Source organism: Stenella coeruleoalba, assembly GCF_951394435.1.
Source record: "Stenella coeruleoalba genome assembly, chromosome: 3".
Taxonomy (NCBI): Eukaryota; Metazoa; Chordata; class Mammalia; order Artiodactyla; family Delphinidae; genus Stenella; species Stenella coeruleoalba.
Genome location: NC_137148.1, coordinates 33674297 through 33701529, shown reverse-complemented (window position 1 = coordinate 33701529; position 27233 = coordinate 33674297). Strand labels below are relative to the sequence as shown.

Sequence of the window (27233 nt, the reverse complement as noted above, 5' to 3'; positions counted from 1 at the left end):
GCAGGACCCTATGGTCCTTGCCCCCCATGTCCTCAGCCTGCCTTTTGTCTGTGAAAAACTTTAGCCAAAGAATAAGTTTCATCAGAGAAGTGAGAAAATGCAGAAACAAAGACAGTCCAACAAGACTAAATAATAATAGTTGAGTCACTAAGCAAAGTCAAGGACTTTTAGTTCCCCCTCAAGGGCTATAGATAATATTCTGAGCCATGTCCTGTGAGCTGTCTTATAGATACGGAAACCCTCACCAGGTGGAAGAAGTTAACTACATGATGGCCAGAGTGTAGCCATGACATAAGTTGCCACAATTCCGAGAATTGGCCTCAAGGAAATGGGAACAAACCAACCTTGGAACTGAAGATTAATCGTACTTAAAACAGTCAAGATGACGCTGGTCAGACCACCGATGACCAATTTCAAGATGACTGTCAGAGCTGACTGTATTGTTTCTGCATGTAGCCCCTCCCTCAGCCTATAAAAGCTCTTGCCCCCTGATTGTCAGCTGGGGGGGGAGTCGGCCTTTGGACAGGTATCCGCACCCCCCCACACCTGGGTTGCCGGCGTCCAAAATAAAGCAAAGTTTCCTTTCCACCAACCTTACCTCTTTATTGCTTTGAGTGGCGAGCAGCTGGACCCCACTTTCAGTTACAGTTGTACCTACTTCATAATGTTCGTTGTGAAGTGTTGCTATGAGAATAAAATGGGATGGTGCATATAAAGTGTTCAGCATGATGCCTGGCACAGGGTAAGAGTCTGATAAATGTTAGTGATCATAATTATTACTATATAGGTAATATTCCTGGATAATGGGTGTCACTGATAATAGCAGGAAGACAAAACCCTATAAGACAACATGTATCTTGGTGAATTCACCGTGGTCAGTAGTGTCTGCTATATGCTAGAGACTCTACAGCACTGTAGGCTCAGAAATTTGATTTGATCAGAACAAAGAGGGTGGCTTATCTCTCAGGGGAAGCTCTTGTTAACCAAATCAAGATAAATGTATATTCAATAAACTAAATTTTAACAATATTCTATCTACAGATGTAAACTGTACACTGTCTATGTGCTAGCCACTGATCTAGGCATTGGGAATATATCAGTGAACCAAGAAGGGTAGGAAGAGGGGAAAGTGGTCATGCATAAGCCCAAGTCATGTTTAAAACAAAATTACAGTCAACTCATTATTCAGGTAGGGTGGGTTAACCACTGGGGGATTATCTTTGATTGAGGTTCAGAAGTTACTTGTTATGGATTAGGTTAAAAGGCAGAGGGAGCAGAGAAAGCATGGTCCTGAGATGCCTACCACTTGAGCTCAGTTTCAACCTCAAGGCCTTAATTTCTCCATCTACTCAACTTCTCCACCACACCATGCACTTCACCCGCCTCTATGGTTAATCAGCAAACTGATTAATCCAATCCCAGATTAAATTAATAATTGTTTGAAAATAGGCTTGCCAATTGATCAAAAGTATAACTGTCAAACAGGCAGAATGCCCCTGATGTTCTGACAAACACTAACTCTGACAGCACTCTTATTTTTGTGTTCTCGAGGAAGCATCTTTCTATAGCTCGCATGAACTGACCAAAGAGGAAAGCAGGAAATCTTTGCTTTAACACATAGGCTACAATGCATTGCTCAAGATCCGTATCTTAGAACACAGTGTCAGACAGTGTCTTAGAACACAGCCAAGCACAGTCTAGTTACTTACACTATAAGTCTTACCCAAATGGATCTATACCTGAAACTAGACCCAATTACTAGGGGAAAATGTGGGGAACACTGATCCAGCATTCCCAATTCTAAACATGTACCCTACACAAGCACTATCAGAAGGGTACAAAGTTATATGCCCATGGGCATTTGTTGCATTATCTGTAATATAAAAAATAGAAACAACTTAACCCCCTAAGTAGAGGCTGAGTTAAGCAAATTACTGTACCTCTTTACAATGGAATAGCAATACAACTGCTTAAAAACAGAACAAACCAAAAAAAAAAGGCTTTACTATAAAGCTGCAGTAGTCAAGATAGTGTAGTATTGGGACTTCCCTGGTGGCACAGTGGTTAAGAATTTGCCTGCCAATGCAGGGGACATGGGTTCGAGCCTTGGTCCGAGAAGATCCCACATGCCACAGAGCAACTAAGCCTGTGTGCCACAACTACTGAGCCCGCATGTCACAACTGCTGAAGCCCATGTGCCTGGAGCCCATGCTCTGCAACAAGAGAAGCCACCGCAATGAGAAGCCCGTGCACCACAAGGAAGAGTAGCCCCCACTCGCTGCAACTGGAGAAAGCCCATGCGCAGCAACAAAGACCCAATGTATCCAAAAATAAATAAATTTATTTTAAAAAAATAAAAACAAGACACAGTCTTGGAGAAAATATATGCAAAACATATATGATAAATGACTTGTATTTAGAACTTAATAATTAAAAAATAAATTGCCCAATTTTTAAAATGGGCAGAAGATTTGAATAGGTAGTTCACCAAAGAACAACTATGCATGGCAAATAAACACAGGAAAAGATGTTCAACATTAATATCAGGGAAATGGGGGCTTCCCTGGTGGCGCAGTGGTTGAGAGTCCACCTGCCAATGCAGGGGACACGGGTTCGTGCCCCGGTCAGGGAGGATCCCACATGCCGCGGAGCGGCTGGCCTGTGAGCCATGGCTGCTGAGCCTGCGCGTCCAGAGCCTGTGCTCCACAACGGGAGAGGCCACAACAGTGAGAGGCCCGCGTACCGCAAAAAAAGAAAAAAAAAAAAAAAATCAGGGAAATGCAAATTAAAACCACAATGACATAGTACTACACATCTACTAGAATGGCTAAAATAAAACAAATAAATAGATAAAACTGATAATACCAAGTGCTAACGAGGAACAACTGGAATGCTCATTCTTTACTGGTGGAAATGCAAAATGGTACAGCCACTTTAAAACAAGTTGGCTGTTTCTTAAGGTTAAATATATACCTACTATAACCCCAGCACTCCTACTCCTGAGTATTTATTCAAAAGAAATGAAAATGCAAAGACTTGTATGTGAATGTTCATAACAGCTATTCCTGCTCCAAGAATTAGAAACAATAAAACATCGAAACTAGAGAATGGATATATATATATATATATATTTTTTTTTTTTTTTTTGCCCGAGCCACATGGTTTGTCAGGCCACGGCAGTGAAAGCACTGAGTCCTAACCTCTGGACCGCCAGGGAACTCCCCAAGAATGGATAAATAAATTTTGGTATATCCACACAATGGAATACTATTCAGCAATAAAAAGCAATAAGCTACTGACACATGCAACAACATGGATGAGTCTCAAAATGTTATGCTAAGTGAAAGAAGCTGGATGCAAAACACTGTATATTGTATAATTTCTTTATATGACATTCTGAAAAAGGTAAAATTATAGTTACAGAAATTAAAAGGTCACAAGGGAATTTTGGCAGGTGATGCAATTATTCTAAATCTTGATAGTGGTGATGCTTACACAATAGTATACACTTTTTCAAAACATTGAAATCTACACCTAAAAAGAGTGAGTTTTATTTTATGTCAATTACACTTCAAAAAACTTGTCTAAGAAAAAGATGGGAAGTTAGAAGATAATGGAGCAATGACTTCAAAACCCTCAAGGAAATTCTTTACAACTTAAAACCCTATGTCCGGGCTTCCCTGGTGGCGCAGTGTTTGGGAGTCTGCCTGCCGATGAGGGGGACGCGGGTTCGGGACCTGGTCTGGGAAGATCCCACATGCCACGGGGCAACTGGGCCTGTGAGCCACAACTACTGAGCCTGCGCGTCTGGAGCCTGTGCTCCCCAACAAGAGAGGCCGCGACAGTGAGAGCCCCGCGCACCGCGATGAAGAGTGGCCCCTGCTCACCACAACTAGAGAAAGCCCTCGCACAGAAAGGAAGACCCAACACAGCCAAAAATAAATAAATAAAAATAAATAAATTTATTAAAAAAAAAAAACCCTATGTCCAACCAAACTATAAGGTGTAAGGGTAGAATAAAGACATTTTCAAACACATAAGCTCTCAGAAAATTTTACTTCCCTGAGGCTTTCTCATAAAACTACTGGTGAGATTGTTCCACCAAAACCAGGGAGAAAGGACAAAAACAAAAACAAACAAACAACAAAAACGGAAACCACGGCATTAGAAAACAATAAACCCAACATAGGAGAAAGGGAAGGGACTCTCCAGGACAATATTTAAGGGGATTCTGAGATGAGAACTCTGACACAGGTATAGAAGGCAAACAACTGAAGCAGGTACGAAAGCTCTAGGAGAGTTCAAGAACCTCAGACTGATAATACACATCACATGTTCCATGTCTTTGAGAGATTTTAGACAACTGGTGCAAGTTCGGGTTGAATCAATAAGTACTTAGAAATCTAAGCAAGTAAAAACCATGACAAAGTATTAATTCCAGGCGAAACAAAAAGCCTTTTATAAAGGTCAATTATAATGTACATAATCCAGTAAGGCGCCTAGAACATTCTCCATGTTAAAATTTCAGAGTCAAGCAATCTAGAAGCATTTCAGTAAAAATAAAATATACTAGACTTAGAAAAAATTCCTAATATATAAAAAACTCCTGAATTCCCGTATAAAACCAACTTAATTTTTGAAATTAAACACTCTACACATGTTATAATGTACTTTAATTGTGCTTTATGTAAGAGAAATAATAGATATAGAGAATATGAGAATTACATTAGTAATTTCACATGATGGTCACACAGGTAAGGAATAATATTCTTTACTAAAAAAAAATCAGGTCTTTAACTCTCTTTTCTTTCTTATATAATTTATTAGTTTTAAGGAATCCACCAGGGGCTTCCCTGGTGGTGCAGTGGTTAAGACTCCATGCTTCCGATGCAGGGGGCCTGGGTTTGATCCCAGATCAGGCAACTAGATCCCACATGCATGCCGCAACTAAGAGTTCACATGCCACAACTAAGGAGTCCATGTGCCACAACTAAGGAGCCCACCTGCCACAACTAAGAAGCCCACATGCTGCAACTAAGGAGCCAGTGAGCCACAACCAAGATCTGGCGCAACCAAATAAATAAATAAATATTTTTAAAAAAATCCACCAAAGCTATATTACAGCTCAGTTCTTCAGAGTATATCCTCAACACATTTAACAACTATTTTTCTTTTTTTTTTTTTTTTGGCTGTGCTGCATGGCATGTGGGATCTTAGTTTCCTGACCAGGGATCAAACCACTGCCCCCTGCAGTGGAAGCGGTAAGTCCCTTACATAACTTTTAATAAATCTCTATCATAGTAAGATTCTTTTAGAAAGTATAAAATATTTCAAAATATTTGAAGAAAATATTTTAGAATGGAGACCAATCTTTTTAAACATTTTTAAATAGTTTACATTTTCCTTGTTTCAAAAGCCTTTAAGTGTGACAGAAAAGGTATAGATGAACCTTAAGGGAAATTGCTAAGGGAAAGAAGCCAGTCTGAAAATACTACATGCTGTATGATTCCAATTATATGATATTCTGAAAAAGACAAAATTATAGAGACAGGAAAAAGAGGAGAATGGTTGAATGTGTGAAGCAACAGGAGATTTTTTAGGGTAGTGACACTATTCTGTATGATACCATAATAGTGGATACAAAAAAAAAATAGTGGATACATGACATTGTTGAAACCCACAAAAATTTACAGCAGAGTAAAGCTTAATGTATGCAAATTTAAAAAAATCTTATGGAAAGTCGTAGTATAAGGCCTAATATAAAGTCTCAATATTATGTGTTGCCTTAACAGTCAGGTTTATTACCTGGGAAAAATGGGAGGGCCTACAATGGCCTATCTGTATGTCCCTGTTCCCACTATTGCCATAGATAAGTTCCTCTAGCTAAACCTCTAACTCTCCATACTGAAGGGACCAGGCACACTCAGTGCTGATCCCTGAGTAGTTAGTTTCAGTTCCCTGCCAGCTTGTGGAATTATTCAAACAACTAATCAAATTCTTCACAGGAACCAGAGGGCACCTCATCCTCTTGATACTACAAAACTCTCTCCCACAGCCTCTGGTTGTTCCTTCTGTTCCTGAGTGCGACTTCCGTGTGGCAGTGCCTTCTCTATGTGGTACCCTCCTGCCCGAGAGACTGTGAGTATATGTGCCCAACAGACTGCTGTTGATGTCATCTGTCCTGTGTCGGGTGTTGTGTGTTTGGCTATTTCCCAAACCCTAGGGAGGGAACTCTTCCCTCACCAGCAGGGTGACTAGGAGGCAATTAAAACAGAGGTTGGGGGACCCGAGGATGGAATGCAGATTGTGACAACATAATCTGTCTGTATTGAACATATATGGAACAACCTCACTGAAGAGGGTGGAGGAAATAGGTGATTACCTAAGGAAATGGTGGCATTCAAGATTACCACTTGGAAGTGAGTGAAGTCGGTAAAACTAAAGACAAAAGCAACTGCACAAAAGCACTGGACTCAAGTTGATAAAACTGTTATCCACAGGAGTAGGGTTAATAATTCTGATACTTCCATAAATGTACACTCATATTGAGCAATTAGGTAAATAGAAGATAAATGATGGAAGCTAGGTTTCTCACTGTTGGAGCAGGAATTTACAGATAAGCAATGGGAATGGCTAGAATAATCTATGTGGCAATGAATTAGAGTTGGTTGTATGGATCAGTATGAAGTCATGCTTAGCTTAATATAGACAGGGGTGGTTCCACATAGAGAAATAGAGATATGGGTATATTTATTAGTTAGAATACACACATATATTTCCTTGCTCTGTCAGCTGAGAGGGTCTAGAAGCAATTACACTCCAAATACCAAATCTTGGGTTCTAATACCACTGTCCAATAAAAGTAACAAGGACATCTTTGAGAAATGGCTGATCCTAGGACCAGGACAGGAAATATACAAGTTCAGCATCTTGTACTGTCAGTAAGTAAGTGACAGACAAACAAAAAACAAAAACAACATTGATGGGCTTCCCTGGTGGCGCAGTGGTTGAGAGTCTGCCTGCCAATGCAGGGGACACGGGTTCATGCCCCGGACCGGGAAGATCCCATCATGCCGCAGAGCGGCTGGGCCCGTGAGCCATGGCCACTGAGCCTGCACGTCCGGAGCCTGTGCTCCACAGTGGGAGAGGTCACAGCAGTGAGAGGCCCGCGTACTGAAAAACAAAACCAAACCAAAAACAAACAACATTGATGGAGGCATGTCAAAGGGATACAAGAGCCAACTGAAAGAGCACCCAATGACCAAAGTTGGAACAATCTGAGCAATACAATGAAGGAGTATTGGATTATAACTCAGTGTATAAAGTAAATATTCACGAGTCTATACTGCTATAAAGAAATGATCAAATAAATAAATGGGAGAAAAGAGAGAAATCTCCTGTGAAGGATTCCAAATAATTTAAATAAATATCCCACCTTAAAGGAGACGGAGCATAACTCCCCAATCCTTAAGTGTGGGCTATGCTTAGTGATTTCCTTTCAAAGAGTACAGTATGGAAAGGAGGAAAAAACAAGTGACATTACTATAGAGAAACCCAAATAGACCTTTGATGTGGTTTGATTAAGATAGACCATTGTTTGTGTTCTTCCTCCCCAAACCCCATAACGCCAATCTAGCCATGAGAAAAACACCCAATTCCAATAGAGGGGCATTCCAGCAAATATCTGACTAATACACCTCAATACTGTCAAAGTCATAAAAAACAAAAACCAAGATAGCTGAGAAATTGTCACAGCCAAGAGGAGCCTAAGGAGACATGACAATTAAATGTAATGTGGTATGCTGAATGGGATCCTGGAACAGAAAAAGCACATTAGGTAAAAACTAAAGAAATTGGAATAAAGTATGGACTTTAGTTAATAATAATATAATATCAACACTGGTTTATTTTTCTCATTAATTGTAACAAATGTACCATATAATGTAAGGTGTTAGTAATAGGGGAAGCTGGGCATGAGTATATGAGAACTCTGTAGTATCTTTACATTTTTTCTAAAAATAAAGACTTTATTCTAAAAATAAAGTCTACTTTTAAAAAAGCATCTGGGAAGCCTAGAGAGTGCTAATATCCAGCAAAGTAAATAATAAATAAATAAGGAACTGAGGGGAAGGAAAATACGTTAATCCAGGGATGAGGTTAGAATGCTAACATGCATGCCTTTAGCAACCACGTTCTTGGTTAGAGGTAGGCTGCACATTTGGGTCCGCAGAAGTAAGGAAGCTTTGCACGTCTGTTTCTCATAGCAGCCCTCAGCACCCTCCTGCACTGAGGACAGAGACAGCAGCAGAAGAGCAGACAGACCTGAGCTGGGCTGCTGCCCGGAAGCCAGTCTATAAAGGACACTGCACATCTCGGGGGCTCCAAAGCGTCACTCTAATCTTTACTTACCTGAGTTCTTCTTGGAAGGATGCGGCTAAAAAGAACTACTTTGGTAAGTCACTTGGGGTGGGATAAAACCTCCTCACCCCACAAAATGCATGCTTAGATGGCCTGTGGACTGCTGCCTAAGAAGTTAGTGTCTGGGAACAGCAGGGTCTTTGTTTCCTGGGACACCGCTCCAGACATCCTTTATCTCTGCCTTTCCACTTAAATAAACGTTGAATAAATTTTTCAAGAATACTGTTTTGAAGGGAACCAAATTACTAGTTGGAACAGAGAGCCCAATTATTAGCCTATTAAAGGCGTCCACATGTTATCAGCCCCTTGTATTACCAAGTTGAGTAAAAACGAATCTAACAGTAACCAGAGCCAGACAGTCCAACGACCTCTCTCTGATAGTCTCAGATGGTCCAAGGGCGCAATTTAGACGATCAGCCTACCCTTCAGGCAACCATCCAAGGACATTATTTCCCTTAACTGATAAGAATAGGGCAGCAAAGAGTTTGGAGTTACATTTTTTTGGTGAATGACTATTCTTCGTGCTGCTGATCACGGACAGATTCACGTGCCTGACACTTAGTAAATCAACTGAGAGGTGGGCAGGGTTGACATTTTCTTATTAAAAGCAAGGAACCCAACCAGGACTAACCAACCACATTTACCTAGAGATGGACCGAGGGAGTCCTTGTGAACAGTGCTAAGATTTTCCCTAGAAAACAGCTCTGGGCCTATTTTTACAAGGGTATTTGAAGCTTAAAATTCATCATCATGAGGGGGTTGCAAAAGTGTTAACCTAAAAATATTTCAAACCAGGAGTTGGGAATCATCAACCCTAGATAAATAGGGGAAAACTATCCGCAAACTAATTTTAATCACTGTAACTTCCTAGAGAATATCTAACATAAATTGGATTTTTTTCCTGTTTCTTTCATAGGCTCACATTGCTTCTGGATCTTCTTAATTATCCATATTCTCTAAGTGAGCGTTCCGTCCTTGGGTCCCTTAACGCTACAACCTGGGGAGATCTCACCCAAATTCACTGCCCTACTCTGCCACTTGTTTGGTGAGGACACCCAATCTGTATCTCTACACTGACCTTTTCTTGGGCTAATAGACCTGTATTACCCGTACATTCCTGGATATCTTTCCTGAAGGTCTCTCAGATGCCTAATGTCACAGATAGAATTCATTATTTCTGCTGAACCTCCATTCCCCATCCTCCTGACAATCTCTCCAGAAACCTGGGAGGTAATTAGGATTCCTTCCTTTCCCGCTCTGTCCACACCAATCTCTGTACCTCACTAATTTCATATCTAAATAGGTCTTGAGTTTTTTCCTTTTGGTTCGCGGGCCTCTCACTGTTGTGGCCTCTCCCGTTGCGGAGCACAGGCTCCGGACGCGTAGGCTCAGCGGCCATGGCTCACGGGCCCAGCCGCTCTGCGGCATGTGGGATCTTCCCGGGGCACGAACCCGTGTCCCCTGCATCGGCAGGCGGACATTCAACCACTGCGCCACCAGGGAAGCCCAGTTTTTTCCTTTTTATACATGGTACCTGCCTTATCATTTCTTCACTAGGCGATTGCAAGTCTCTTGTCACACACATTGGTCTTGCTCTTCTCCAAACTATCCTCCACACTAAAGTCAGAGTTAAAAAATTTTTTTTTCTAACACTTAATTTTTTCAACTCTGTAATATATGCATAAAGTTTAAAACCAAAACGTTACAAAAGAGTACATAGGGAAAAGTCTGCACTTTGCACTTGACTCACAGTCACCCAGTTTGCCTTCCCAAAGGCACCCATAGCTATCAATTCCCTTGGTAAAGATTGTATTTCTAAAAGGCATCTACTTCACGTCTTCCCATGGCTCACCACTGTCTATAAGAAAATGGTGAAACTGAGAAGCCCGTATGAGGCCTCTCAGGGTTTTGTCCTGTTTCTCTCATTTCTTCTAGTCAGTCCCTCTATCCATCCAGATTTTGTCTGCTGTAAGCATTTTGCTCTTCCCTAAAAAGTCTAAGGCTTCCTTCCCTCTGTGATTCTGTATATGCTGTTTCTCTCACCTGGGATGCCTTCCCCAAGTTCCTTCATCCCCCATGCCACCCTTTTCTTTGAGTACAAAGTACTCTTAATACTCCTCTAAATATGTTCAATTTTAAAAGACTTTGTGGACCTCTGCAGATAAAGGTTATGCCCTTGTCTCATGAAGCCCTTTTAGGACCATATGTGTATATATTTTTATTATAGCACCTATCACATTGCTTGGCCATGTCAAAGGCAGTACTATGTTCCTTTGTTCTTTGAGTCCTCAGAGTTTAGCAGTCTGCCTAATACCTACTTGTTGTTGAATAAATATTGAATATTAGTTACAATGTAACTACTACTAAGGATATATTAGGCTGCATTAATAGCAACACAGTACTTAAAATTTTTAGTTCTGGCCACCACATATACAGATAGATGTTGAGGAAGTATAGCATCTCCCTGACAATGTATGGTTTACTAACACTGTGATGACCTTAACAAGAAAGGACTAACAGGGTGCACAGCTCCCTCAGAATCTCTGAAGGGCTAAAGAGGAAGCAGCTGACAACAAACTAGTGAGTTTCCCCATGAGACCAGAGGTTCTCCACCACAGTGTTCGGTCATCTTGGTTTGTCTTCATCAGTGCTGAAAGGTATTGTAACTTATTTGTGCTAATAGAAGTTTAAGTACTGAAATTTGAAAACAATTTACTTTTCTCCCCTCCTAAACTAGACTGGATTCGAGGTTACTTCTACAAAGTCACTCCTGCCCACTTCTATTCCAATATACTTTGTTGAGATAGGGGTACAACTGATGGGTCCGGAAACTGGGCATAAGTCACAGTTTACCTTATCTTTACTTCCCCCCCGGAAGAATGCTAAACATGTGAATATTATCTATTGTGGGGTTGGGGGGATACAGAGAACTGCCCTCCTAGATTATGAGCTTCTCCAGGGTAGGGACCATGACTTTTCATTTTGTGTCTACCCATAGTGTCTGGGTGGAAGAAAATGTGACAAAAACTTTTAAAAAGGACTGAAGGAAAGAGAAAAAGCAAAGGAATAAAGGAGGTTTATCATTTACTTTCTTAGAAATTGTTAATTGAATTCCATTTTTAACTCAGCATAAGAAACAAACAAAAAAAAAAAACAGCAGTAAAAGCTGCTTAGGGACTTCCCTGGTGGCGCAGTGGTTAAGAATCTGCCTGCCAATACAGGCCACACGGGTTCGAGCCCTGATCCAGGAAGATCCCACATGCTGCAAAGCAACAAAGCCCGTCCGCCACAGCTACTGAGCCTGCGCTCTAGAGCCCGCGAGCCACAACTACTGAGCCCTCCTGCCACTACTGCTGAAGCCTGTGCGCCCAGAGCCCGTGCTCCACAGCAGGAGAAGCCACCAAAATGAGAAGCACGTGCGCCGCAGCGGGGAGTGCCCCCCCCACCCCCGCTCGCCGCAGCTGGAGAGAGCCTGCGTGCAGCAAGGAAGACCCAACACAGCCCCCAAATAAATAAATTAAAAAAAAAAAAGCTGCCGAAACTCACATTACAAACAGTAAAGGTGAAGAAACAACAGAGCAAAAATTACAACAGTAACCACTGCCTACCCCCCAAATATCTCAGTAATCAAAGATTTCTTAACTTTTTGGCTCTTCAAAATATGTGCAGTCCATAATACAGTAGGAAGTGATTATCTATCCAAGCCTAGTTGTAAATGTCCTCTGATTATCTGATGTAATTCTAAGCTCAAAGGCTTTTGCCTCTCCTGCAGTACCTTGCTTGGAACAAAGCTGTGCTGAATGCATATTACTTTTATTTCATAAATATAAAGTACATAAAAACCAGAAGAGTTGAGTAACTTTCACTGGGAAGGAAAAAGGTAACATTTTTCGTCTTTTTCTTTTTTATATTATTTTCATGAAGAGTCTAACTCTGCCCATTGACACCTGTCCAAATGCTATGACACTGCAAAACTGAGATCACATAAACTTTTTTTGGACACTTGATTTTGCCCACGTTAAAGGAATATAATTGAGTAACACACTCACTTAAAATTCTATTACAAATAAGCATACTTTCTCTACTCCCCCTGTGATATGCCATGATCCCATCTGTATAGACTTTTACTCACTGAAAGTACAATAAATATTTGTCGATTGATTTGGTTGATGCAACTGTAAGCCTTGTTTTCAGTTCAAAGTCTACATTTTACTGGTAATCTAAAAATATTAATTCCTATACATCCAAATGTCTGGGTAGCATCCTGCTTCCCGAACACACACACATTCACCCTTAACCCCAACCTGCTCCTTCCTCAGAGCTTGTTGTGGGGAGAACATTTCAGGAGGGCATCCAGCAGGAGGAAAGACCAACACCTCTCGCTTCTTGAGCTGCCGAGGTGCCCAATAGCAACGTAGTGGCTCAAAGTAAAAAAGAGCAGCGCGGGTGGCAGGTGGGGTGGAGGAAAAGGAAACTTCATCAAAGATGCAAGTGACAACTCCCAGGAGCTTATAGATTCCATCCGAACAGGAAAAATGAAAAGGTTAGAAAACAGTGGCAGGGTGGTGTCTCCAGCCATGTTTCAATTCACGCTGCACTGATAACAAGCCACATATCTGCCTTACCCAAGCAACTTCCCCAGTGCCCATCTCCCCACCTTGGAATAGGAAGGGGAGCGGGTCCCCACGACTCCGGAGTAATAATTAGGGGAGACCACTGCCTGTAGAGACTCCGCCAGAGGAAAGGAGCCGAGGGGCTGCGGCCCTTCTCTGCAATCCAGGAAGCCCCCTCCCGCGCGCAGGTGGGCGGGCGCCCCATGCCGCAAGGATGCAGGGCATGGAGCGAGGTACCGGGGCCCCTCCCAGAGACCCCCGCCAGCCCCGCCAGGGGGAGCGTCTGCGCCCGACGGCTGGCTGCGGGGACACGGCGGACGGCGCAGGGCGGTGGCTCGGCTACGCGGCTCCCCTCCCGCGTCCCCACCCTCTCCCCGCCCGCCCCCGGCGCGGCCCTGCCCGCCCCCTCCGCCCCCTCCCGCGGCGCCATGCGCAGACTCAGTTCCTGGAGAAAGATGGCGACAGCCGAGAAGCAGAAACACGACGGGCGGGTGAAGATCGGCCACTACATCCTGGGAGACACGCTGGGGGTCGGGACGTTCGGCAAAGTGAAGGGTGAGGACCTCCGGGGCAAAGCTCGGCCCCAGCCCGGGATCCGAGTGACTTCCGCCTTTCGCATCTCTTCATCCTCCCCCGCCCCTTGCGTTCCTCGTCCCCCGGGCTCGGCAGTCCCTGTCCAGGCTCCGGCCGGAGTAGAGCCGGAGGCCACGGCGGGACTGCGGAGCGGCGCCCCCTGGGAGGGCGGGGGTGGGGTGGGGACTGGTCGCCATGGCGACGGTGCGACGGCCGGAGGGGCTCGTCCGTGCGAGTCGGGGATGCAGAGGTGCGAACTTTCCCAGGCCTGACGGTCGGGGGCTGCACTACTCGCTCCCTTAGCTGGGTGGGGGCGCCGGGGTCTTGGCCGGGAACCCTGGAGAGGCGGCCCGCCGTTCGTCCCAGCTGTGATCCCTCGGCTCAGGGCCAGCCCATCGGTTCCCTGGCCGTCCTCGGCATTGTCCATATTTCCGTCCTCTTCAGAAGGCTGTTGACTTACCTGCCCTGGCTGATTCTCAAGTGTGAAATGTGTTCCCCCGAAGTAAGGTTGCTTTGGGGAGTAGTTTACAGAGTTAAAAAAAAAAAAAAAAAAGGCCATTTTGCCGGAAAGGATCACTAATTTTTTTCGGAGCAGTTAATGAATATAAACTGGTCCTACATGTATTTGCGATCCTTGGTTTATGGTCTGAAAGCAGACGCCGTGCCTTCAGTGTTTCTGAATTACCAAACCTGGTAGGCAGTGCAGATTTTGCTTCCAGATAGTGTTTATTAATTCACTGATGCAGTTAGTTTCCGTTTATTTTCACAGGATATTTATATTTTAATTAATAGTTTTATGTACATTACTTGAAAAAAATTTTTCTTTAAAAAGTGGAATCGCTTACCCTTGTGTTTCAATACAGTATTCCGGAAATAACAAACTTGCTCTCCAGTCCACCAATGCTGGAACAAAAAGTTTAATTGCAAATTTTGTGAGGCATAAATATTTTTTCCTTCAACATATTTGACTTTATTATTAGGGATGTAGAGGAAGGAAGTATGGAACTGATAAAAATAATTCATGCATTGGCTTTGGATAAATAGCCTGTGACTTGCATATACTAAGCTCTTGGTAAATATTTGACTTGAAAGAGGAAAAAGTTTGTGAAAGTCTGTACAGTGAATTAACTAACTGAGCCTTGCTCTATCGGAGCTAAATAAACATTTTCTGATTTTATCTAGGGATGGAAGAGGAGAGCCCTTCCTTCTCTTGCTCTTTCTGAGTCATAGAACTGGAAAATTGCTGTATAGCCCACAGGGAAGCAACTGCCTAAACCTTCTTAAGAAAATCAGCAAGGCCAACAATGTAAGAAAGTAAGAAGCAAATGCCAGAATAGGGTAATAACAGCCATTAGGGTGGGTCTGTATTAGGCCAGTAAGATGTTTCTGTGCTTCTGAAGTTATTTATTTTTGGTGATGTTGTCTCTTTACTTGTTAGCAATTACAAACTTTCAGTTTATAAGTATTTGTAAGAAATACTCATTAATGCCACCCAAATAGTAATAACAGTTTTGATGCCTTCACCCCTCCCAGAGTTCTGTTTGGATTAGGATACTCATTGTTTTCCTAATATAGACCTGAGCAGAGTCAGGTCTCACTTTCTTATTGGCTAGGTGGCTTTTGGCATGGCAGATAGGAAAGCAAGAGGATATTTCTCATTTCCTGGGTTTGATCTGTGATGTGGCTGTGCCTTGAATCCCTCCAGTGACTGCTATTCCTTAACCTTCGCTCCTCCACATGTGCTTCTCTTGAAATACCACACACTGTCAAAGTCAACAATCTTTCCAAATATAGAAAGGCCAGTATTCGTCAAAGGATCATAGGTTTTATAGATATGGTTCATTTGTTCATAAATACATTAATTGATGGTGGTCAAAATCTTCAACCAGTGCATTTTTTAAAGTTGTTAAACAGTTGGGATGCTTTCTGTCCCAAATAAGAAAATCCAACTCAGCCTAGCCAAGAACATCTCTTTCTGTGGTTCTCTCCAGAGCAAGGAAGCCCCAGCATAGCCCTCATGAGTCTCATTGGCTCAATCATTCCCTCTGGCCAGGGATACCATGTGCTAACTGGCTTAGGCTTGTGTTGCTATAAGTAGGCACTAGCAGGAGAGATGGTATTACCCTTAGAGGAATATGGCCCACTCCTGGACGTGTGTGTGTGTGGGGGGGCATCTTCTTCTGAAGTACTTGAATAGTATGGGGGGACAGAGTAGATACCTACACAGAAATGGGTTTTTTTTAGAAGAGAGGAAGGGGGACATAGCTGCCCAGTGAGCAAGCAAAAATAGCCACTGTAGTGGTGACGATGGTAACTTACAGTAGCCAAGAATTTGACAAGAATTCTTATAAATTATATGATTAGCCACATATTTCAATGGAGACAATTTGGATTAGCTAGAGGTTTTAAAATTAGTCATACACATTGCTAAATTTAACATAGAAAAGGAGTCTAATAGAGGATGTTATACAGATATGCAGAAAAATTCCCGATATGGTATTCCATCTTATAGGAAACTTATGGGGGGGGGGTGCAGAGAGGACTTTAAATTCATATGAATTATTTTGTTTCTTGTTACAGGTTTAAAAAAGATCCTTTGGTAATTTAATGGTAACATTTTGAGGGGAAACTTTAAATAGACAGCTAGGGTTAGTTTGGGATTATGCTTGAATTATCTTATTTCCAAGATACTTTTTTCTCCCCCCCGCTCCCCGGTTGTCAAGGTGTTAGTCTCCACTCCCTTGTGGGGTCTAGTCCCCTTTCCTCCCAGAACAATTATAAAAGCATGGATGAACAGAGTCATGTTACTACTGCAGTAAATTTAAATGACAGTTTTTGTTAGTTTTCCAAAAGAAGATGCCTCTTTAGTAGGGTGGGTAGTCTTTGGCAAATGAGTTGTTTATACATACAATCTATTTATTAATTTGGTGAGTATTTCTATATAAAACTGCAATTTAAGATAAATAGGTGACTCTTTGAATGAATCAAAGAAGTTACTTAAAAGCTTCTTGAAGTAAAAAATCGATATGTGAATTAGAGCTATATATATCGGCATGGGTGAATTTCAAGTATATAAGGTTAGGCCACAAAAACAAGAAGTTGAAGAATATATATAGTCATGTTATTCATATAAAATTTAAAAACATGCAAAAACACTCATGCATTACTGGTAGGAGTACAAATTTGTACCACCTCTATAGAGTATGACAGTATTTATTAAAGTTAACCCAGCAATTCAACTTCTAGGAATTTATCCTATAGGTGTATGAAATAATGAGTTATTCATTATCATATTGTTTATAAATACAAAAGATTGGAAGTAACCTTTCTAGTAGGACAATAGTTAAATTATGGTTTATCCATAGTGGTATACCTTGCAGATATTAGGAAAAAAGGAAAAAAAAGCAAGCGACTTCATATAATACAGGGAACAGTTTCCAATGTGTTTTTTTTTTTGTTTTTTTTTTTGCTGTACGCGGGCCTCTCACTGTTGTGGCCTCTCCCATTGCGGAGCACAGGCTCCGGACGCGCAGGCTCAGCGGCCATGACTCACGGGCCCAGCTGCTCCGCGGCATGTGGGATCTTCCCAGACCGGGGCACGAACCCGTGTCCCCTGCATCGGCAGGCGGACTCTCAACCACTGCACCACCAGGGAAGCCCTCCAATGTGTATTTTTAAGAGGAAAAAATAAGGGGATAGTAGAACAAAGTATATAGTATTCCTACCATTTGTGTATAAAGAGCAGGGACAAATTAAAGTAAGTGTAACTACTTGCATATGTATAGAGTGTCTCTTTAAAGATACACACGAAACTGTTACATTAGTTGTTCAGGGGAGGGGAACTAGGTAGCAGAGGGACATGTCACTGTATATCTTTTTATAGTTTTGAATTGTGTAGTGCAGGTATTATGTATTCAAAAGAATATATAAAATTAAATTTGTAAAATAACCATATGAAAAACATTGTTACTGGATCATTTATGGATTCATACCTGTGGGAAAGACAAACACCACATTCAAGATAGTGGTAACCTCTAGGGAGAGAGAAAGGAGAAAGGAATCTGGGAGGAGTCAGACTGGGCTTCAGTTGCATCTGTTAATGTTTTACTGCTTAAGCTACTGTTGGGTGGAACATGGGTATTTGGCTTGCCTTTTGGGATGCCTGAAATGTTTGGTTAAGGAAAGGTACCTTTCTCACATTTCCACCTATAGCTTTTAAAACTCATCTCTCTCTAGGATTAAGTTATTTCCCTGATACTTTTAGCAGTGAGATTTTTTTTTTTTCAATTTTAGAGTGAGAATGAAATAGTTGGGTGATTAGAATATCTTTATAAATATTTCCATCTTTGTGGCGTCTCTTTATCAGTGTTTAAAATTCTCTCTTTCAAAGTATGATCTTGTTTTACTTCAGGATTACATAGCTGATTAGAAGAGCATCTGTTACACTGTTCTACAGTTAGACAAAGTTCCCTTTAGAAAGCAATAACAGGTTGTTAGCTAATATTTAGTTGACTCATCTGTTGCTTTTGTTGTGCGGGAGACATTGTGAATTCTGGTAACCTTTGCTGTGAATGACTCAAGTCTTTCATGGCAGAAATACCTGTCTTCCATTTCACTTAAAAGCAACATCTTAGCATTACTGTAAAACAGTGACAGTCTGAAGAGTAACGTTTTGAGCTTTGGAAAAGGGGAGAAATATCTTAGTAATGCATATTCCTGACAAAGTCCATTTACCGCACTGATTGACTTATGGAGCAGCAGTTAATTTGGCTGTAACTGAGTTAAGTCGCTGGAGAATCTTTAGCCTAGTTTTGAGAAAAAGTTCAGGTTTTGATATTGTGCCAAGGCTTTTTTTCCCTTCCCACTGCACTTTGATGGTGGGGTAGAGTGGAGAGGTCCAAGACTTGGAATATTTCTAATTAGAAGACCGGTTCCAACTTGATCAGTTAATAGCTTTACTTCAACAAATTAATCTCCCAGAGCCTCATGTTACCTGTATCATAGGTTTATTGTGAGGATCGAATGTGATAATGTGTTTCCTAAGCTATAATAAGGTGACTATATTTTCAAAAGTATTACGCTACTGAAATTCTAATGCTGAAGTACGTTGGCAGTTGGGTTCAAGGCAGATATCTGTGTTCTTACAAGTAAGGAAAACATGACATATTATATTATGGCCTTAAATTAGTAAGATTTTGCTGGGAGGAAAAAGGGAGAAAAATAATAGGAGATACTGCCTACTCTGAAAGAGAAGATATTTAGAGAATCAATGTTGGGACATATTTTAAAACTTTTTTTTTTTTGCGGTACGCGGGCCTCTCACTGTTGTGGCCTCTCCCGTTGCGGAGCACAGGCTCTGGACGCGCAGAGCTCAGCTGCCATGGCTCACGGGCCCAGCCGCTCCGCAGCATGTGGGATCTTCCCGGATCGGGGCATGAACCCATGACCCCTGCATCGGCAGGCGGACTCTCAACCACTGCGCCACCAGGGAAGCCCAACATATTTTAAAACTTCTGAGGGAAAAACCTGTATCCAATTAAGACTGGGAAATACCAGGTTAAACGTTTGATAGGCTTCTTTATGGCAGGGCTCTTTAGAGCCATTACTATATTAATATGTATAATGAGTTTCCAAAAGGGAGAGCAGACATCCTTTCCCAGACTCCTTGATTATGAAATCTTTTTCTGTGGAGAGTCTCCAGTCCTAGTGTTTTGTAGAGCATACTTTAGAAAGTCTATTCTAATAATTTTAGTTTTATGATTTTTTCTAGCCCATAGAAACTTAGAATCCTGAAATTAGAACATTGGAGAGGAGGCTGTGAGTTGACTCCTGATAGTCTTTGAAGGATGAGACACAACTTGAAAAAGCAGAGAACCCTAGGAGCTGGAACATAATAGTCTGGGAGCAAGAAGTAACTGCCATGGATGTCACTGTGTGCGGGCATAGGGAGTAACTGATGCTCATACAAGGTGAACATTTGCTTGGTTCCCCATCATCACTGTGTTCCATTTAAGAATTCTTGGATGGGACTTCCCTGGTGGCATAGTGGTTAAGAATCCGCCTGCCGAGCAACTAAGCCCACGCTCCACAACTACTGAGCCTGTGCTCTAGAGCCCGCGAGCCACAACTACTGAGCCTATATGCTGCAACTACTGAAGCCCATGCGCCTAGATCCCGTGCTCCACGACACGTGCACCGCAATGAGAAGCTCGCTCACTGCAATGAAGAGTAGCCCCTGCTCGCCGCAACTAGAGAAAGCCCATGTGCAGCAACGAAGACCCAACACAGCCAAAAATAAATAAATAAAATAAGTAAATTTATATATAAAAAAAAGAATCCACCTGCCAATGCAGGAGACATGGGTTCAATCCCTGGTCTAGGAAGATCCCACATGCTGTGGAGCAACTAAGCCCGTGCGCCACAACTACTGAGCCTGTGCTCTAGAGTCAGTGAGCCACAACTACTGAAGCCCACATGCCTAGAGCCCATACTCTGCAACAAGAGAAGCCACCACAATGAGAAGCCCACGCACTGCAACGAAGAGTAGCCCCCGCTCGCCGCAACTAGAGAAAGCCTGCGCGCAGCAATGAAGACCCAATGCAGCCAAAAATAAATAAATTTATTTTAAAAAAAAAGAATTCTTTGACATGTGTAGTTCAGTTTAGATAACCTGTTTTCAAAAAAGATTACTTTTGTTAACTTGTTGATTTTAATGGTGAATATCATAAACTTATCAGTTTCCTAGGGCTGCAGTAACAAAGTACCACAAACTGGGTGGCTTAAAACAACAGAAATTGTTTTGGAGTTCTGGAGGCCATAAGTCCGAAATCAAGGGTTTAGTAGGGTTATACTCCCTCTGAAGGCTTTAGGGGAGAATCTATTTCTTGCCTCTTCCAGCTTCTGGTGGCTCCTGGTGTTCCTTGGCTTGTGGTAGCAAAGCTCCATTCTCTGCTTGTCTTCACATGGCCCCATTTGTGTGTGTGTGCCTGTGTTCTCTCCTTTTCTTATAAGGACACCAGTCATTAGACATAGAGCCCACCCTACATCTAGGATGATTTCATCCTGAGATCCTTAACTAAGTACACCCCCAAAGACCCTATTTCCAAATAAGATCCCATTCTGTGGATATAGTAGACGTGAGTTTGTGGGGAGGGGGACACTTTTCAACCCACTGCACTTGCCATTACAGTTTATGTGCTTTTATTTGTTTATTTATTTGGCCGTGGTGCACAGCTTGCGGGATCTTAGTTCCCTGACCAGGGCTTGAACCCAGAGCCTGAACCCAGGGCCTGGCAGTGAAAGCCCTGAGTCCTAACCACTGGACCGCCAGGGAAATCCCTATGTACTTTTAGTTTTATGTTCTTAATTTCTCCCTTATGATGCAGTCATCCCTCAGTATCAGTGAGGGATTGGTTCCAGGAGTCCCTGAGGATACCAGCGTCTGTGGATGCTCAAGTCCCTTATATTAAGTGACATAGTACAGTCGGCTCTCCATACCCTCAGGTTCTGCATATGGGGATAGGGAGGCTGAATGTTTATTTACTGAAAAAAAGTCCTAGTATAAATGGACTGTTGCAGTTCAAACCCGTGTTGTTCAAGGATCAATTGTACTTTTTGAGTAACTTTTTAAAATTTAAAAAAAAATTTTTTGTGGTAAGTGGGCCTCTCACCGTTGTGGCCTCTCCTGTTGTGGAGCACAGGCTCTGGACGCGCAGGCTCAGCGGCCATGGCTCACGGGCCCAGCCGCTCTGCGGCATGTGGGATCTTCCCGGACCGGGGCACGAACCCGTGTCCCCTTTATCGGCAGGCGGACTCTCAACCACTGTGCCACCAGGGAAGCCCTTGAGTAACTTTTAAACTGGTTTAATAAAATGAATAAAATGTCTTCTTTGGTATCTTGTATTAAAACATTGAAATCAATAGGAAGCAGGTTTTTATTAGACTGGATTTATTTTTCATATACAAGAGAAAGGTCATAGTAGCAGTGTCTGGCACATAGTAGGTGCAGGTGCTCAATAACTATTTCTTAAATATATGAATGAATTTTTAGAATAAGTCTTATTAGTATGGGGAATTCAGTCTATTATTCTTTTCAAAACTACAAGACTAAATTAAGGGTTCTGCTTATATGTTCAACTTCTACTATTTATGTTTTATTAAAAGGATATTTAGTATTATTATACTACGTAATATTCTTTTGAGGATTATCTTTTTAAAAATATCACATTTCAGTTACCCTTTTTGGAAAAAGCACAAGTTTTTGAGACAGATCTGGCTTTGTATTTTTGCTTTGTCAGTCACTAGCTGTGTAACTTTGGGCAAGTTATTTCATCTTCCTGTGCCTCAGTTACTTGTAAAGTGTTGCTAATAATACTAGTCTTCCAGGGTTGGTGAGAGTTGGAGTCAGTATGTTTGGGTACAAAGTGGGTATGTCATGAATATTAACTAGTGAGTTGTACACCTTAATTGTGTATTATAAATCAACTAGATTTATATGTTAAAAAGTAGTAGTCATTTAAAAAAATCTGATTTCAACTTAAGTCAAATGAACCTGTTTTCACCTCTGTGCTCTTCTATGACAGAATAAGTGTTTCTATAGTTTTTGGGTAGTCGGTGAAATCCCTGTCAAGGACTTGGCACTATGTATATATATGTCTAGCAATATTATGTTGAAAATTAACCAAAGTTAGGAAATGGGTTGAACTTTGGAAGCTAGAAATCTCTGGTATTGATGGGATAGAGGAGGATGGAGCAGGTTAGTGAGATTGAAGCTTATGGGGATGGAAACTAGATGCATAGAAATTACAGCTATTATTTATTTAGTACTTATTATGTACCTGGATCTAAGTGGATAAAAGGGACAAATCAAAGAGCTGAGATAAGATTGGCTATATAGGATTAAATCAGAAAATTTAGGACTGATTAGCTAGGAATGGGGGACAGGTTTGGAAGCAATGGAGAATATATAACCCTGAATAGCAATAGCCATCCTTTCTTTATTGAGCACTTAACTGTGCCGGTCACTATGGAAAGTGCTTTACAAAGCCTACTTCATGTCACCCTCATGGAGTACGCGGTATTCTGATTTTGAATAGAAGGTTGAAGTAATTTAACTTGTTCAAGTCAAACATTTAGTAAATACCTTCATGCAGGACCAAAGCCCAGATCTTTGTGACTGCAAAGCCCATGCTCTGTACACAGATTGCCTTCTCATGTGGAAGTGGAATTGGGTGCTTAGCCCTACTCCTGAAAAAGATGAATCTGTTAATACCTATCATTGTTTTTTCCTTCTCTTTGAAATTTTTCTTAATTGAATAGAATATTAAAAAGTAAGTAAAATTTGAAAAAAAGACCAGAGTAGAATAACTTTTAATTATGGCACATTATCATTTTTATGTAAATATTTTTGTATAGCTGGAAAATGTAGAATACATATACAATTTTTGTTTGTTCTTTTCATGTTTATGAGAGCATTTCATGTAGTTTTTCTATGAGAGTCTGTTATGTTGGAATGACAATATGTTATACTGTTCTCTGAAATTGGTCATTTAGGTTAATTGCAGTATTTGTTCTTACATAAGACACTGTAATAAACATATTTATGCACATTTTTTCATTTACTTAATTCTAAGTTAAATTACAAGTCCAGGAACAACAAATTAAAACAAAAATGAAATAGCACCTTTAATGCTATTCTAGGACATTAATTGCCTTTTTATTGCCCTAAAATGTACTGTTGGTTTACATAGCCATGAAAAAGGAATTATTATACTAATATTCCATTAAAAGAACCGAACTGTTGGGACTTCCCTGGTGGTGCAGTGGTTAAGACTCCACACTCCCAACGCAGGGGGCCTGGGTTCTATCCCTGGTCAGGGAACTAGATCCCACATGCATGCAGCAACTGGGAGTTCGCATGCCACAACTAAGGAGCCTGCCTGCCACAACTAAGACCCAGTGTAACCAAATAAATAGATAAATATTAAAACAAAAACAAAAAAACGCAAACTGATCATGTACTCTGCCTGTTGACTTAGTTTGGAATGTCTGTGTATGTGTGAAAATTTGAATGATCTCTTTACAGTTGTTGTCATGACACCTTCCCCCTCCCTGACATTGTCTTAATTTTTGTTTGAATATTTATGCAATCACACTTTTGTGATTTCTTCCACTGTTTCAAAAGTGAAGAAGTTATGCCTCTGTACTTCTAATTAATTTATAATTTGATGAAATGCTCAAGTTTTAGAAAAAAGTTTAGCTATACCTTGATTGTCTGGTGATTGATTTCATTCTGTTTATTCTGCCTTCTTTATTTTTTTGGGGGGGCATCTATTATTTATAGGTGGAACGATATTCTACTCCTTATTACTCATGAGTTGAATTTTACTTGATTCCCTATGCCTTGTCTATCACCTACCCTCCTGCTCTTGCTAATTTCTTCCTAACTTTTTGGTATGTGCTCCATAAAATTTTCTGTCACATATCTGCTGCAACTTACTGCTTTCTAAATGATTTTAGTTGTTCTGTTGTAAAGTTTGTCTTGCACTCTCTTATTTCATAACTTCTTTATTTTCTTATCATCATGAAATAGTTAATAATTTTCCTAGAACATTCACATACTTCTCAAGTGAGCGTTATTAATGTCCATTCTTTTTGTTTGCTTGTTTAATTCTTTGGGACTCGTTTTGGTGTTTCTTACCTTACAGTTACTTTGGTCCTCTTCAGAGGCCAGGAACGTCCCAGGGACCCAGGCTGCTTTCCATTGGTACTTTCCCTGGCAGCGTTAACTGGCGTATAGCAGATGCTCCATACATAAGGCCAAATGAATGAATTGGAGAGAATGCTTTGCATTTCCTATTCCAGGCCCTTATTTCATGACAGAATGTACATCAAGAGTTTCAGTAAGCCCTAATTGTTTCTTAAAGTTAGTTGGGGTTGAAAATAAGCAGAGTATGGTACAAGAGGAGACTGGTCAATGAATTGGAGTTTCATCAACCAGTTGATGAATTGGGTGATGAATTGGAGTTTAGACCCAAATGGATTCTGCCAATATTAACTGGTATTGTTGCTGTTTCCCAGTTCTGTTTCAGTTGTGCAGTTAAAGGGAAAAGGTTCCTACTAAGCCATGCTTGGAGTTTTTGTGGGTAGTTGGGACAGATGAGATTAGTACTTACTCAGTATCAATAAATTAGGTCTCAGAAAGAAGATACTTCCTGAATTAGGGTTTAACAGTCAAGTTGACTCCTCTTAATCACATCTGATTGGTACTGGAGACTGTAGAAAACCTTATCAGAAATTAGAATGTGCTTGATTTCTAGAGTTCATTTCAGCTGTGACTATAGGTTTTTCTTCCTCACTGGTTTCATATATATTTTAATGATGTTTTGATGGCAATATATCCAGTGCATTATGTTACCGTGCCATCTTTCAGAAAGCTTCTATAATTTCTTAGCTATGAATGGTTCTTTTTTTCTTAATTGAGGTATAGTTGATTTACAGTATTATATTCATTTCAGGTATACAACATAGTGATTCAAAATTTTTATAGATTTATACTCCATTTAAAGTTATTATAAAATGTTAGCTATATTCCCTGTGCTGTACAATATATCCTTGTAGATTATTTATTTCATATTGATACACAGTTTGTACCTCTTCCTCCCCTACCTCTGTCTCGCCCCTCCCCACTTCCCTCTCCCCACTGGTAACCACTAGTTTGTTCTCTATATCTGTGAGTCTGTTTCGGTTTTGTTATATTCACCAGTTTGTTTTATTTTTTAGATTCCATGTATAAGTGATGATATATAGTATTTGTCTTTCTGTCTGACTTATTTCATAAAATAATACCCTCCAGGTGCATCCATGTTGTTGTAAATGGCAAAATATCATTCCTTTTTATGGCTGAGTAATAGTCCATTGTTATATATGGATATATATATATATACCACATCTTATTTATTCATTCATCTGTTTACGGACACTTAGGTTGCTTCCATGTGTTGGCTATTGTAAATAGTGCTGCTATGAACATTGGGGTGCATGTATCTTTTTGAATTAGTGTTTTTGTTTTCTTCAGATATATACCCCAGGAGTGGGATTGCTGGATCATATGGTAGTTCTACTTTTAGTTTTCTGAGGAACCTCCATACTATTTTCCATAGTGGCTGCGCCAATTTGCATTCCCACCAGCAGTGTACAAGGGTTCCCATTTCTCCACATCCTTGCCAACATTTGTTATTTGTAGACTTTTTTTTTTTTTTTTTTTTTTTGCGGTACGCGGGCCTTTCACTGTTGTGGCCTCTCCCGTTGGGGAGCACAGGCTCCGGACGTGCAAGCTCAGCGGCCATGGCTCACGGGCCCAGCCGCTCCGCGGCACGTGGGATCTTCCCGGACTGGGGCACGAACCCGTGTCCCCTGCATCGGCAGGCGGACTCTCAACCACTGCGCCACCAGGGAAGCCCATTTTTGTAGACTTTTTGATGATAGCCATTCTGACAGGTGTGATGTGATATCTCATTGTGGTTTTGATTTGTATTTCTCTGATGATTAGCAATGTTGAGCATCTTTTCATGTGCCTATTGGCCAGCCATGGATGGTTTTGAGATTAGGTGAACTATATAAATGGTACTTACAAGAAAAGTTAGAGATTCCCTTTACATTGTAGTAGTTTAAAAATGGCACTTGTTGGAGAGTAATCCTTTGTCAGTTGCTTCGTCTGCAAATATTTTCTCCCATTCTAAGGGTTGTCTTTTCGTCTTGTTTCTGGTTTCCTTTGCTGTGCAAAAGCTTTCAAGTTTCATTAGGTCCCATTTGTTTATTTTTGTTTTTATTTCCCTTTCTCTAGGAGGTGGGTCAAAAAGGATCTTGCTGTGATTTATGTCATAGAGTGTTCTGCTTGTGTTTTCCTCTAAGAGTTTTATAGTGTCTGGTCTTATATTTAGGATTTTTCTTTTCTTTTTTTTTTTTTTTAATATTTAGGTCTTTAATCCATTTTGAGTTGATTTTTGTGTATGGTGTTAGGGAGTGTTCTAATTTCATTCTTTTACATGTAGCTGTCCAGTTTTCCCAGCACCACTTATTGAAGAGGCTGTCTTTTCTCCATTGTATATTCTTTCCTCCTTTATCAAAGATAAGGTGACCATATGTGCATGGGTTTATATCTGGGCTTTCTATCCTGTTCCATTGATCTATATTTGTGTTTTTGTGCCAGTACCATACTGTCTTGATTACTGTAGCTTTGTAGTATAGTCTGAAGTCAGGGAGCATGATTCCTCCAGCTTCGTTTTTCTTTCTCAAGATTGCTTGGGCTATTTGGGGTCTTTTGTGTTTCACAGATTGCCAACAAACACATGAAAGCATGCTCAACGTCACTAATCATTAGAGAAATGCAAATCAAAACTGTATCACCTCACACCAGTCAGAATGGCCATCATGAGAAAATCTACAAACAGTAAATGCTGGAGAGGGTGTGGAGAAAAGGGAACCCTCTTGCACTGTTGTTGGGAGTGTAAATTGATACAGCCCCTATGGAGAACAATATGGAGGTTCCTTTAAAAACTAAAAATAGAACTACCATACCACCCTGCAATCCCACTACTGGGCATATACCCTGCGAAAACCATAATTCAA

At 41.0% G+C, this 27233-nt stretch overlaps 1 protein-coding gene across 4 annotated transcripts in view; it reads left to right on the top strand.

The window, feature by feature from the left end:
• The first annotated feature begins 13444 nt into the window (after positions 1-13444).
• The window catches only part of PRKAA1 (protein kinase AMP-activated catalytic subunit alpha 1), a 46561-nt gene continuing 32772 nt past the window's right edge, over positions 13445-27233 (top strand). For 2 of the 4 annotated variants that reach the window (XM_079918544.1, XM_079918542.1), the window contains exon 1: positions 13494-14910. Coding sequence is in view for 1 of the 4 variants with exons in the window: in XM_079918541.1 (XP_079774667.1) it covers positions 13460-13586 (127 nt within the window). In the remaining 3 variants the exon portion in view is untranslated. Of the gene's footprint in view, positions 14911-27233 lie in introns of all 4 variants that reach the window. The other 2 variants (XM_079918543.1, XM_079918541.1) reach the window with 2 other exon arrangements.